At 40.8% G+C, this 14,893-nt stretch overlaps 1 protein-coding gene across 2 annotated transcripts in view; it reads left to right on the forward strand.

The window, feature by feature from the left end:
• Positions 1–10,416, forward strand: part of LOC115150448 (carboxy-terminal domain RNA polymerase II polypeptide A small phosphatase 2) — a 33,733-nt gene extending 23,317 nt beyond the window's left edge. For both annotated transcript variants that reach the window (XM_029693747.1, XM_029693746.1), the window contains 5 exons: positions 290–391; positions 1,022–1,078; positions 7,598–7,690; positions 7,946–8,131; positions 8,391–10,416. In XM_029693747.1, coding sequence (XP_029549607.1) covers positions 290–391; positions 1,022–1,078; positions 7,598–7,690; positions 7,946–8,131; positions 8,391–8,516 — 564 coding nt within the window. In that variant the 3' untranslated portion in view covers positions 8,517–10,416. The remainder of the gene's footprint in view (positions 1–289; positions 392–1,021; positions 1,079–7,597; positions 7,691–7,945; positions 8,132–8,390) is intronic.
• Positions 10,417–14,893: the final 4,477 nt, after the last annotated feature.

The following is a 14,893-nucleotide window of genomic DNA, read 5'->3' on the forward strand; positions in this document are numbered from 1 at the left end:
CCTCTAATCTTCTATCCTCCTCTACTCATCCTTTACTCCTCCTCTACTCCTAATCTTCTATCCTCCTCTACTCATCCTTTACTCCTCCTCTACTCCTAATCTTCTATCCTCCTCTACTCATCCTTTACTCCTCCTCTACTCCTCTAATCTTCTACCCTCCTCTACTCTTCTACCCTCTACTCCTCCTCTAATTGTCCTCCTCTACTACTCTACTCCTCCTCCTCTACTACTCCTTTATCTTCTACTTCTCTACTCTCTTCCTACCCTTCCCCTGTTCCGCTCCTCTCAGGTTCCAGGGACAAGTCTACTGCCCGAGGTAACCTCCCAGGATGAGGGCAAGATCTGTGTGGTCATTGACCTGGATGAGACATTGGTGCACAGCTCCTTCAAGGTAATACACATACACTGTTAAGAAGAAACAGTGCTATTAGAAAACATTATTTGACCTATTATCTCACCACGTACCAAGAATTCGAAGACATCTTGTTTTGATCCTATGCAGGCCAGGGCAGTTGATTATATATAATAGCATGATCCATAGCTCTTACTTTACTCATTTGCAACAACAAGCTGTAATCGTTTGATCGGCTAGTCCTCTTTGTTTGTGTCCAGTCTCACTTCTATATCCCACTATTAGACTGTAAGTGGTAATGGACAGCTGTTAGCTGGATCAGGTAGCTCTTTACACTGGCTGTGAAACGGGAGCTGCTGATGCTGTCAACACATTTAATCAACAAATCAATGGTCACTGGCAGACAAATCATTGTTGTCCACGTTCCCCATAGTTAACATGTTTCTCATAACAAGGCATGATTTGGATGGTGGGAGGGTTAGTTGAGCGGGTGGGAGGGTTAGTTTTTTCCTTATTTAAAACTTTGCTATGCTTTTAGATGCATCTCCTAATCAGAATATCTAACTTTTTCTGTTAATGTATATGTTTGTCTTTTGCGTGTGTCACTGCAACTGATTATATTTTATCTGAAAACTGATGATAAACGGTTGTCTTCTCCTAATGCTGTAGCCTATCAGTAATGCTGACTTCATTGTACCTGTGGAGATTGAAGGAACAACACACCAGGTAACTGACAATGGCATTTAGATCAACACACGTGTGTGTATAGATAGAGGTGTGTGTGTGTGTGTGTATAGATAGGTGTACAGTTGAAGTCGGAAGTTTACATACACCTTAGCAAAATACATTTAAACTCAGTTTTTCACAATTCCTGACATTTAATCCTAGTAAAAATTCCCTGTTTTAGGTCAGTTAGGATCACCACTTTATTTTAGGAATGTGAAATGTCAGGATAATAGTTGAGAGAATGATTTATTTCAACTTTTATTTCTTTCCTCACATTCCCAGTGGGTCAGAAGTTTACATACACTCAATTAGTATTTGGTAGCATTGCCTTTAAATGGTTTAACTTGGGTCAAATGTTTCGGGTAGCCTTCCATAAGCTTCCCACAATAAGTTGGGTGCATTTTGGTCCATTCCTCCTGACAGAGCTGGTGTAACTGAGTCAGGTTTGTAGGCATCCTTGCTCGCACATACTTTTTCAGTTCTGCCCACAAATTTTCTATGGGATTGACGTCAGGGCTTTGTGATGGCCACTCAAATACCTTTTTCCACAACTTTGGAAGTGTGCTTGGGGTCATTGTCCATTTGGAAGACACATTTGCGACCAAGCTTAACTTCCTGACTGATGTCTTTAGATGTTGTTTCAATATATCCACATAATTTTTCTTCCTCAGGATGCCATCTATTTTGTGAAATGCACCAGTCCCTCCTGCAGTAAAACACCCCCGCAACATGATGCTGCCACCCCCATGCTTCACAGTTGGCATGGTGTTCTTCAGGTTGCAAGCCTCCCCCTTTTTCCTCCAAACATAACGATGGTCATTATGGCCAAACAGTTCTATTTTTGTTTCATCAGACCAGAGGACATTTCTCCATGTGCAGTTGTAAACCGTAGTTTGGCTTTTTTTATGGCGGTTTTGGAGCAGTGGCTTCTTCCTTGCTTAGCGGCCTTTCAGGTTATGTCGATATAGGACTCGTTTTACTGTGGATATAGATACTTTTGTACCTGTTTCCTCCAGCATCTTCACAAGGTCCTTTGCTGTTATTCTGGGATTGATGTGCACTTTTCGCACCAAAGTACGTTCATCTCTAGGAGACAGAACATGTCTCCTTCCTGAGCGGTACGACGGCTGCGTGGTCCCATGGTGTTTATACTTGCATACTATTGTTTGTACAGATGATTGTGGTACCTGCAGGCGTTTGGAAATTGCTCACAAGGATGAACCAGACTTGTGGAGGTCTACAATGTTTTTTTCTGAGGTCTTGGCTGATTTCTTTTGATTTTCCCATGATGTCAAGCAAAGAGGCACTGAGTTTGAAGGTAGGCCTTGAAATACATCCACAGGTACACCTCCAATTGACTCAAATGATGTCAATTAGCCTATCAGAAGCTTCTAAAGCATGACATAATCACAGTCAACTTAGTGTATGTAAACTTCTGACCCACTGAAATTGTGATACAGTGAATTATAAGTGAAATAATCTGTCTGTAAACAATTGTTGGAAAAATGACTTGTCATGCTCAAAGTAGATGTCCTAACCGACTTTCCAAAACTATATAGTTTGTTAACAAGAAATTTGTGGAGTGGTTGAAAAACGAGTTTTAATGACTCCAACCTAAGTGTATGTAAACTTCTGACTTCAACTGTATATGTGTGTGTGTGTGTGTGTGTGTGTGGTACCAGTCAAAAGTTTAGACACATCTACTCATTCAAGTGTTTTTCTTCATTTTTAATATTTTCTACGTTGTTGAATATTAGAAGACATCAAAACTATGAAATAACATATATGGAATCATGTAGTAACCAAAAAACTGTTAAATTCTTTAAAGTAGCCACCATTTGCCATGACAGCTTTGCACACTCTTGGCATTCTCTCAACCAGCTTCACCTGGAATGCTTTTCCAACAGTCTTGAAGGGGTTCCCACATATGCTGAGCACTTGTTGGCTGCTTTTCCTTCACTCTGCGGTCCAACTCATCCCAAACCATCTCAATTGGGTTGTGGAGGCCAGGTCATCTGATGCAGCATTCCATCACTCTCGTTCTTGGTCAAATGGCCCTTACACAGCCTGGAGGTGTGTTGGGTCATTGTCCTGTTGAAAAACAAATGATAGTCCCACTAAGCGCAAACCAGATGGGATGACGTATCGGTTAAGTGTGCCTTAAATTCAACATAAATCACTGACAGTGTCACCAGCAAAGCACTATCACATCACCTCCTCCATGCTTCATGGTGGGAACCACACAAGTGGAGATCATCCGTTCACCTACTCTGCGTGTCACGAAGACACAGTGGTTGGAACCAAAAATCTCAAATTTGGACTCCTCAGACCAAAGGACAGCATGAATTTCTTGGCCCAAGCAAGTCTCTTCTTCTTATTGGTGTCCTGTAATAGTGGTTTCTTTGCAGAAATTCAATGATGAAGGCCTGATTCACGCAGTCTCCTCTGAACAGTTGATGTTGAGATGTCTGTTACTTGAACTCTGAAGAATTTATTTGATCTGTGATTTCTGAGGCTCGTAACTCTCATGAACTTATCCTCTGCAGCTGAGGTAACTCTGGGTCGTCCTTTCGTGTGACGGTCCTCATGAGAGCCAGTTTCATCATAGCGCTTGATGGTTTTTGCGACTGCACTTAAAGAAACCTTCAAAGTTCTTGAAATGTTCCATGTTGACTGACCTTTGGTCTTTTACCAAATAGGGCTATCTTCTGTATACCACCTCTACCTTGTCACAACACAACTGGCTCAAACGCATTAAGGATAGAAATTCCACAAATTAACAAGGCACACCTGTTAATTGAAATGCATTCCAGGTGACTACCTCATGAAGCTGGTTCAGAGAATGCCAAGAGCATGTAAAACTGTCATCAAGGCAAGGGTGGCTACTTTGAAGAATCTCAAATATAAAATATATTTAGATTTCTTTAACACTTATCTGCTTACTACATGAATACATATGTTAATTTATAGTTTTGATGTCTTCACTATTATTCTACAGTGTATAAAATTGTAAAAAATAAAGATAAACCGTTGAATGATTAGGTGTCCAAACGTTTGACTGGTAGAGTGTGTGTGTGTGTCTGTGTGTACGCACACTACCGTTCAAAAGTTTTGGGTCACTTAGAATTGTCCTTGTTTTTGAAAGAAAAGCACATTTGTCCATTAAAATAACTTCAAATTGCTCAGAAATACAGTGTAGACATTGTTAATGTTGTAAATGACTATTGTAGCTGGAAACTGCTTTTTTTTTTTTTTTTAATTATGGAATATCTACATAGGCATACAGAGTCCCATTATCAGCAACCATCACTCCTGTGTTCCAATGGAGGACAGTTAAGAGGCGACTCCGGGATGCTCGCCTTCTAGGCAGAGTTGCAAAGAAAAAGCCTAATCTCAGACTGGCCAATGAAAAGAAAAGATTAAGATGGCAAAAGAACACAGACACTGGACTGAGGAACTCTGCCTAGAAGGTCAGCATCCCGGAGTCGCCTCTTCACTGTTGACGTTGAGACTGGTGTTTTGCGGGTACTATTTAATGACGCTGCCAGTTGAAGGCTTGTGAGGCGTCTGTTTCTCAAACTAGACACTTTAATGTACTTGTCCTCTTGCTCAGTTGTGCACTGGGGCCTCCCACTCTTTCTATTCTGGTTAGAGCCAGTTTGCGCTGTTCTGTGAAGGGAGTAGTACACAGCGTTGTACGAGATCTTCAGTTTCTTGGCAAATTCTCGCATGGAATAGCCTTCATTTCTCAGAACAAGAATAGACTGACGATTTCAGAAGAAAGTTCTTTGTTTCTGGCCATTTTGAGCCTGTAGTCGAACCCATAAATGCTGATGCTCCAGATTCTCAACTAGTCTAAAGAAGGCCAGTTTTATTGCTTCTTTCATCAGGACAACAGTTTTCATAATTTTAAAAGGGTTTTCTAATGATCAATTAGCCTTTAAAACTTCTTAGGGCTAGGGGGCAGTATTGAGAATTTTGAAAAAAATATGTGCCCATTTTTAACTGCCTCCTACATCAACTCAGAAGCTAGAATATGCATATTATTGTTCAGGTTTGGATAGAAAACACTCTGAATTTTCTAAAACTGTTTGAATGGTGTCTGTAAGTATAACAGAACTCATATGGCAGTCAAAACCCTGAGACAAATTCTGACAGGAAGTGGATACCTGATGTGTTGAATTACCTTTAAGCCTATGCCATTGAAACACACAGGGGCTTATTAATCTTTGAGCACTTCCTATGGCTTCCACTAGATGTCACCAGTCTTTACAAAGTGTTTTGAGTCTTCTACTGTGAGATCTGACCGAACAAGAGCCATGGAACGGTGATGGCCGATTAGACTCTGGCGCGCGAGTTCATGTTGGGTACTCTCGTTCCAATACGTTTTAAAAGAGAATGCAATCGTCCGTCTTGAATATTATTCATGTTCTGGTTAAAAAAGGCACTAATGATTTATGCTATACAACGTTTGAACGAACCTAAATATTTTTTTCCGCCTCGTTCATGAAGTGAAGTCCGGCGGGCATAGATCATGTGCTAACAACACGGAGCTTTTTGGACATAATTTATGAGCTTTTTCGAACAAAACTACATTCGTTATGGACCTGGGATTCCTGGAAGTGACATCTGATGAAGAGAATCAAAGCTAATGGATTATTTACATAGTATTTTCGATTTTAGATCTCTCCAACATGGCGATTAGTCTGTATCGCAAAGTGTATTTTTCTGGGCGCAGTGCTCAGATTATTGCAACGTGTGATTTCCCAGTAAGGTTATTTTTAAATCTGGCAAGCCGGTTGCGTTCAAGAGATGTACATCTATAATTCTTTGAATGACAATATAATATTTTACCACTGTTTTCGAATAGTAATTATTTAATTTGTTGTGCTGATTTGACTGCCGGTTATTGGAGGGAAATGATTTCCTGAACATCAACGCCATAGTAAAACGCTGTTTTTGGATATAAATATGAACTTGATAGAACTAAAAATGCATGTATTGTCTAACACAATGTCCTAGGAGTGTCATCTGATGGAGATTGTCAAAGGTTAGTGCATAATTTTAGCTGGTTTTCTGCTTTTGGTGACGCCTGTCTTTGAATTGACAAAACATTACACACAGCTATTGTCAATGTACTCTCCTAACATAATCTAACTTTATGCTTTCGCCGTAAAGCCTTTTTGAAATCGGACAACGTGGTTAGATTAAGGAGATGTTTATCTTTCAAAGGGTGTAAGATAGTTGTATGTTTTGAGAAATTTGAATTTTGACATTTAATTGTTTTCAAATTTGGCGCTCTTGATATTTCACCTGTTGTTGATAGGGTGTACCAGGGGTGGCACGCTTGTGTCCCACATAGCCCCTAGAGGTTAAAATGCTAAACTTGGATTAGCTAACACAACATGCCATTGGAACACAGGAGTGATGGTTGCTGATAACGGGCCTCTGTACGCCTATGTAGATATTACATGAAAACATTCCCGTTTGACAATAGTCATTTACAACATTAACAGTGTCTACACTGTATTTCCAATCAATTTGATGTTGTTTTAATGGACAAAAAATGTGCTTTTCTTTCAAAAACAAGGACATTGCTAATTGACTCCAATATTTTAAACGGCTGTGTATGTCAATGCCAAATAATCAGCCTCCCTGTGGTTATTTTTATACTTTGCAGCCCATTGGAGTAGCACTACTGCTTCTGAAATGTAACACTTTTTTAAAATGAATACATGAAATAACTTTTGAAAACAAAAGTCATTTGTAAATGGAACGTTTGTTGTATAAATGTGTTCTCTTCCTTGGTCAAAGATGAATATACTAAATTTTAAAGCTGTATAGTACAGTTAAGCCAAGGATCAGCGAGGCCTCCCTCTCCCCACTCCGACCTCCTCATCCTGGGACACTGACCACAGCTCCCTGGCCTCAGCCTGGTTCAAGTAATCCAGGATAGGCTGGTTCCCACCAGCACGGCCTATTCTCGATTACTTGTTTCAGGAGGCGGCTGACCTCTTCCAACATGGCCCTCTGGGACAACCACACATACAGACACTTGCACGCTTTCCCTAACCCACAGACGGAATGAGAAGGAAAGAACAGGCAAACCAAACCAGGAGGCAGGCCTCATTTCTAACCCTTATTTTAACATTCATGTTCTGTTATGTTTTTTATGTTCACGTTCTATTATTTTCTGAAATGTTGAACCAGTTTGTTGAGTGGATGAAAGATGGATCCACTTGTGCTCACCAGCCTCTGTTTTTCCCCCCCACTGTTGCCTTTTCAATTATCCAAAACATTAGCCTTTTTAAGCCAGGTGAGTAGACTTGTCACTAGCCAGTAAATAAGGTTGATCAGATTGAAGATCAATAGATACTGTGGTCCTTAGGGACTGGAGTTGTGTGTGTAGTTGCTCCAGTCAGTTAGTCCATAGACTAGTGTTCATAGATGGTCGCTGTTAGATAGCTGTACTTGATTCTCCTAGCCAGATGCTTATAGCCGTGCTGTGATGTGTCCCAGGTTTACGTCCTGAAGAGGCCACATGTAGACCAGTTCCTCCAGAGGATGGGAGAGCTGTTTGAGTGTGTTCTCTTCACTGCAAGTCTTGCGAAGGTAACATTGCTTTTACTGTTGATTTGGAGAATTAACTGGTATTTATTCCATTTGCTCCCCCTGGTGGTGGTGATATATGCCTGTTGGAAAAAGTAGCAATTCCAGCTATGTTCAGTCGTCTACCACCCAACATACCACTCTCCCCTTACACACTACTCTCTGTCCTACATCTGTGCCTGGCCCTCTACCTTTCTGTTTCTATCTTTATGCCTTAACCCCCTTCTCTTCTCCCTCCTTCCCCCGTCTCCCCTGCAGTATGCAGACCCAGTGACAGACCTGCTGGATCAGTGTGGTGTGTTCGGGACGCGTCTCTTTCGGGAGTCCTGTGTGTTCCACCAGGGCTGCTACGTCAAGGACCTGAGCCGCCTGGGCCGCCAGCTCAACAAGACCCTTATCCTGGACAACTCCCCCGCCTCCTACATCTTCCATCCTGAGAATGCTGTGAGTGCTGCTGCCTAGCCCAATCTTTCTCTGAGCTGTACTCCAAAGGACTTACTGTCCTGTCCCAATGTTGAATCACTGAGGTGATCTCCCTGTTTTAAGCTATTTGATGATGCCAATTTTATTTTCTGAATGTGTGTTTTGTCTAAACTGTGGAAATCAATGTTTCCCAACTGCAGAGTGGCAGGAAAGGGTCTTTCCTTCATTCATAGCCTTCTCTAAAATGTAAATGCTTTATTCTGATTGTGTGTGTCCTCAGGTGCCTGTGGTGTCCTGGTTTGACGACCTGGAGGATACTGAGCTGCTGAGCCTCCTACCCGTCTTTGAGGAGCTGAGTGAGGCGGATGACGTCTATGCCAAGCTGCAGCAGCTACGAGCCCCCTGACACGACACGCCCCCTCTGACAAGCCAGAACCTCCCCCTCTCAGCCAGACCACACCCATCAACTGACGGAAAAAGCCAAAACCTTACTTACATACACGCACTCTGTGTGCGGTGTTAGTATCCTAGACACACTCGGCGGTGTGTTTAATGTTTGGCCCCTGAACTGTGTGTTTGGACAGCTGTCCACAGCTCCTACTGTCCTCCTTCTCAGTATGTTAGCTGGTGCTGCAAAACTGCTGTTCTGGAAACAATCCAACAAACACAATGCAAAGTGGCTCATTCTTTTCTCATTTTAAAATTGGAACTCAATCACATACTATTACTCCAATCATTCAAACTGACTGGCCAGGTCTTTGTTTCTCCAAAAACAAGACTTTGATTTTATAGCACTAATTGTGACACAAAACAATGTACTCTGCACTTCACCTCTCTGCTTCGACAATAATCTCAGTAGAAACACGTTGACGAAGGACTCTAAAGCATTGTAAGGAAACGACAAAATCCACATAGTGATTTAATTTCAATTTCTTAGTACAACAGCCTCTATAAAGGATGTTTTTAAGGACTTTTCTCTCCTGAATGGATTGATTCCTTCAGGAAATTCATTTTGGAAGTTGAACAGATGGTTTTTCTGATCCAAGGCCGTCATGACATAACTAGACATGACAGTACATAAGATGATATGACCTCATTTGACCAGACCTTACATGGGGAGCAAGGGATCTCCATCTTTGTGCCTTCTGTATAAGAACAAAATAATTAAATCTGTTTTTGTTGGGTTTTTAAAGAAGGAAAAAAGCTTTGTTCCTTGTAGAAAATGGTTGTTCTTTTTCAATCTTTACGCTTTTCTATACATTTTTAAGATGTCTTTTAAATGTTGGATATGTTGGTTAGAAGTACAGATGATGAATTTTGTAATGTCTGGGATGTTGAGGAAGAACAGCCATACATTAACAGCCTCTGTATGTTGTAGTTACATGAAATCCTCCATTCTCATTTGCTGAAGATATCCTCAGCCAATAGGGATCATTACAATCCAAGGGGTCACACCCATTGTGTAAATGCAGTGGTGTAACAAACCCTGCCTTTATGCCAATTCACCCTGAGATGCATCAGGTACAGGATACTTGAGCTGATTCACCTCAACTATATATAATATATATATATACTTTTAAATGAACAGACTGATTTAGACTTCGTGTTGCAAATTTGGAGTGATTCTCTGCTGGTATTTAGTCTTCTAAGGATGCCATAGTGGATAAACCAAGGCCTTGTTTTAAAATTATTCACATTTTGTGTCAAGCCTTCTGGGTGCCATATTATTTGGTTAGCTTGGGGGACTTGTATAAGCTGCTAAGAGTGAACACAATGCACACTAGTTTAGCCCCCACCTTTAGCCCTTTCTCCATACTTTGCCAAGTCATTATTTAAAAATGTATTATATTTTTGGTGAGATGTTTCTACATTACTGAGACTTAAAAGTATGTCTGATAAATGATCTTTGCGTTATTGCCTGTTCTAGAAGGTCTACGGTACTCACTGCCATATCTCAGGTGTTGTACACATTGTGGGGTGGCAGCGGTTTTGTGGTGCCATAAACTGGATGGATTTAGCAAGAGATGTTCTACTGCTCAAGTTGTAATTTAGCACACACAGACATGCCCAAGCCAGACTAGTCACTGCATCCCAAAGAGATTTGTTTTGTGGTTTTATTCACAAGATAAAGCGCCTTCTCATACTATTACACTATGAAGTGCCTAAGGTTTCTTTCTGCAATAGAAGCTTTGGAATAAAGCACGAAGGGTCTCCATCCCCATTTTATATTTTACAATTTTGTAACTGTTACCCTGTCTCTCGTATTTGGCTGAAATTGAGTATCCATAAAACTCTTTACCAAGTAATTCTACTCCACTGTTTCATTTGATTTCAAAGAAGGGGCCGTGTGTTATGATGTTGTGGACCCCACACCCATACTGTCAGAGAAATATGTCCGTTTAGGCCTACTCCATGTCTCCCAATCTATAGTTTATGTTCTTTAGATATTTGTAAGCATTTTAATCTCTGGCTGTGTCCCAAATAGCACTATATTCCCTATATAGTAGTGCTGTATGGGACGTTAAGTTGTCTCTTCTGGTGGTGGGTGGTAGAGGGTGCACAGAGCATGACCTGACTGTCTTATTGTTATGTCTGAAACACTAAAGGTAAAGTGGGTGTTAGACATTCATTTTTACGAAAGCTCAACGCTTTTATTTTGTGGAGGTGGGTGGGTTGGAGGGGAGGGGGGGCGGGGCGGGGACCAAATATTCACAAATTTCTATTAAAGCGTTTTCTGCTTCACTTTCCCTTCTTCTAGTTGAAAGAACCAGTCTTGTTGCTTTAAACATGCATCACTTAATTGTCAGTAATGGTGATTTAGGTTAGAGGCCCACACATGATACCTGGTATATTCAGTCATAATGTCTGCTGACATGAAATGACTACATGTAATGAAATATATTGACATTCACATCAGAGGTGACGTGTCGAACCCTAATTAGTAATGTTTTGGATAACTGTTTCGGAAGGAGTTAACGGTCGTCCCTGATTGCGAGTTAATATGTAACGCCCATTAAAGGGATGCTTATGGCCCTCAACCAAAGCGACATCAGACATGTCCTGTGTTTGTTTCAAATATAGTTTACTGTTAGTGAGAAATACAAGATTTCATGATCGCTAAGCATCTGAATGATGCTAGGATAATTATCATACTATTGATTTTATCTTACTCATACAACACTTTGAGAAAATAAAGTCCTGGAAAGAAAGAATGTAAAGAACTGGAGAGAAATGTATTTGAAATAGATTGTCCTAAACAGTCCACCTGTTAAAAAAAAAGAATTTGGTGACTTATCAAGAGAATTCTTTGTAATTATTATTATTTTTTTATATGAAAGCCATATGTATACAAAGTCACAATATTTTTGAAATATTAAAAGCAAAGAATGGATAGAAATGTAGCTCTAAAAAGCTTTCGGTGTTCTCTTGTTTTGGAAATGAATTATTCCAATTTTAAATATTTTGGCCTTTGCAAAATATGGAGATCTATTTTCAGTGTTCAGTTGGCTTACTTCCTGTATGGATTCTTAGACCCCAACCAATCGGAACAAAATGAAACATGAGTCCGAGGGTACAATCGATTAATGCAGCATTGTTTTTATGTATATATTGATCAATCTATTGGATAGATTGTCATGGTGACCAGTCTAGTATTCTTCTGATAAGTGATGAATGAGATATCTGTTTGGATAAAATCATTTCTCCATTTTAGTTTTTTGTTAACTGGACTCTGTTGGGTTGATTGTGGGGTTGGGTCAGGTTGTGTACAATGAACAAACTTCAAATTTTGCGTAGAAACTATGCAGTAATACATACAGTATAATGCAAAAATTATAAAACATTACTATCGTGCACGTCTGGAGTTCAAAATACTGTTTTTACAGCTATTTTATCAAACAAACATAAGACTCCTGCATTATATTTTGGCTTTTTTGTTAAATTAGCAATTCTGAAAGTTGTTTTTCAAAGATGGAATAAAAACATTGATTAGTGCATGTGTGTCTACTGTAGTGCATTTGTGTCCATGTCCAGAGAGCAGCAAACATTAGACCTCATGATTCCTAATCACACAGATTTGCATTCCACAAATAATATAGTTGAATCAGAAAGTCAAATTCAGAGGGGCATCCCAAATGGCACCGTTTTCTCTATATAGTGCACTTTTTTGACTATGGCCCATAGTGGCAGTGGTCAGCAGTAGTGCACTATGTAGTGAATAGGGTTTCATTTGGAATGAAATCAAGGCATTTAGGGACATTCATTACATTATGACATCATGATATGTGATGAACATGTGTTAAGAATCAGTGGCCATGTTACATTTTGGGCAATAGCAGAGAGGGAGTGATGACGCGAGAGGTTTTAGTCCGCCCAAAATCTGTCCATGAAAATAAGCCTACGAAGTGAGGAATTTTTGTATGGAGGTCAATGAGTGTCAAATTTGGTAAACAAAAAATGTAATTGCTAATTTGTTACATGAGGCTTATTTGATTGAATATGTACGGGTATGTACGTCTGGCATGAACTATCAGATTTCATGGAAAGCTACAGTTAACTGCCAAAATAATGGAAACACTTGAGTAAATGAGTGATACAAAGTATATTGAAAGTAGGGAATTCCACACAGGTGTAGTTCCTGAGTTAATTAAGCAATTAACATCCCATCATGCTTAGGGTCATGTATAAAAATGCTATACAGACCATACTGGCTACCATGGTTATGCCCCCATAGGATGACAATGCCCCATCCACAGGGCATGAGTGGCCACTGAATGGCTTGATAATCATGAAAACGATGTGAACCATATGCCATGGCCGTCTCAGTCACCAGATCTCAACCCAATGGGAGATTATGGGAGATTCTGGAGTGGTGCCTGAGAGTGTTTTCCACCACAATCAACAAGTCACCAAATTAGGGAATTTCTCGTGGAAGAATGGTGCATCATCCCTCCAACAGAGTTCCAGACACTTCTAGAATCTATACCAAGGTGCATTGAAGCTGTTCTGGCTCGTGGTGTCCCAACGCCCTATTAAAATACCCTGAGTGTACAAAATAGCTCTTTCCATCATATAGACGGACCAGGTGACTCCAGGTGAAAGCTGTGATCCCTTCTTGATGTCACTTGTTAAATCCACCTCAATCAGTGTAGATGAAGGGAGCCTTGTTAAGCCTTGAGACAATTGAGATATGGATTGTGTATATGTGCCATTCAGAGGGTGAATGGGCAAGACAAAAGTTTGTTGTGTGTATCAAGAATGGTCAAAGGACATCCAGCCATCTTGACACAACTGTGGGAAGCATCCCTGTGGAACGCGTTTGACCCCTTGTAGAGTCCATGCCCTGACGAATTGAGTCCGTTCTGATGGCAAAAGGGGGTGCAACTCAATATTAAGGTGTTCCAAATGTTTTGTGCACTCAGTGTACACTTTATTATTTAGTTTTTTCCTTTATTTTGGCAGTTACCTGTACTTCTAGAGTGCAGCTAGATTTGGCTTTAAGGACATCCAGTGAGAGCATTCTAAAAATCAATAACGCCATTTGAAACATAATCAGTGTAAAGTGAGTGTCACGTAGCTCTGTGTCATCATGTGAGATTCTCTCCTACAGTATACCCTCTACTGGAGATGGCTCTTAGGACCTCTCCACAGTATAGGCCTCTACTGGAGATGGCTCTTAGGACCTCTCCACAGTATAGGCCTCTACTGGAGATGGCTCTTAGGACCTCTCCACAGTATAGGCCTCTACTAGGTATGACTCTTAGGACCTCTCCACAGTATAGGCCTCTACTATGTATGACTCTTAGTAGAGGCCTATACTGTAGGAGAGGTCCTAAGAGTCATACATAGTAGAGGCCTATACTGTAGGAGAGGTCCTAAGAGTCATACATAGTAGAGGCCTATACTGTAGGAGAGGTCCTATGTATGACTCTTAGGACCTCTCCTACAGTATAGGCCTCTACTATGTTTGACTCTTAGGACCTCTCCTACAGTATACCCTCTACTGGAGATGGCTCTTAGGACCTCTCCACAGTATAGGCCTCTACTAGGTATGACTCTTAGGACCTCTCCTACAGTATAGGCATCTACTATGTATGACTCTTAGGACCTCTCCTACAGTATAGGCCTCTACAATGTATGACTCTTAGGACCTCTCCTACAGTATAGGCCTTTACTATGTATGACTCTTAGGATCTCTCCTACAGTATAGGCCTCTACTATGTATGACTCTTAGGACCTCTCCTACAGTATAGGCCTCTACTAGGTATGACTCTTAGGATCTCTCCTACAGTATAGGCCTCTACTATGTATGACTCTTAGGACCTCTCCTACAGTATAGGCCTCTACTATGTATGACTCTTAGGATCTCTCCTACAGTATAGGCATCTACTAGGTATGACTCTTAGGACCTCTCCTACAGTATAGGCCTCTACTAGGTATGACTCTTAGGACCTCTCCACAGTATAGGCCTCTACTATGTATGACTCTTAGGACCTCTCCTACAGTATAGGCCTCTACTATGTATGACTCGTAGGACCTCTCCTACAGTATAGGCATCTACTAGGTATGACTCTTAGGACCTCTCCTACAGTATAGGCCTCTACTGGAGATGGCTCTTAGGACCTCTCCACAGTATTGGCCTCTACTATGTATGACTCTTAGGGGTTCTCCTACAGTATAGGCCTCTACTATGTATGACTCTTAGGACCTATCCTACAGTATAGGCATCTACTAGGTATGGCTCTTAGGACCTCTCCACAGTATAGGCCTCTACTAGGTATGACT

Source organism: Salmo trutta, chromosome 16 (assembly GCF_901001165.1).
Source record: "Salmo trutta chromosome 16, fSalTru1.1, whole genome shotgun sequence".
NCBI classification, from domain to species: Eukaryota; Metazoa; Chordata; class Actinopteri; order Salmoniformes; family Salmonidae; genus Salmo; species Salmo trutta.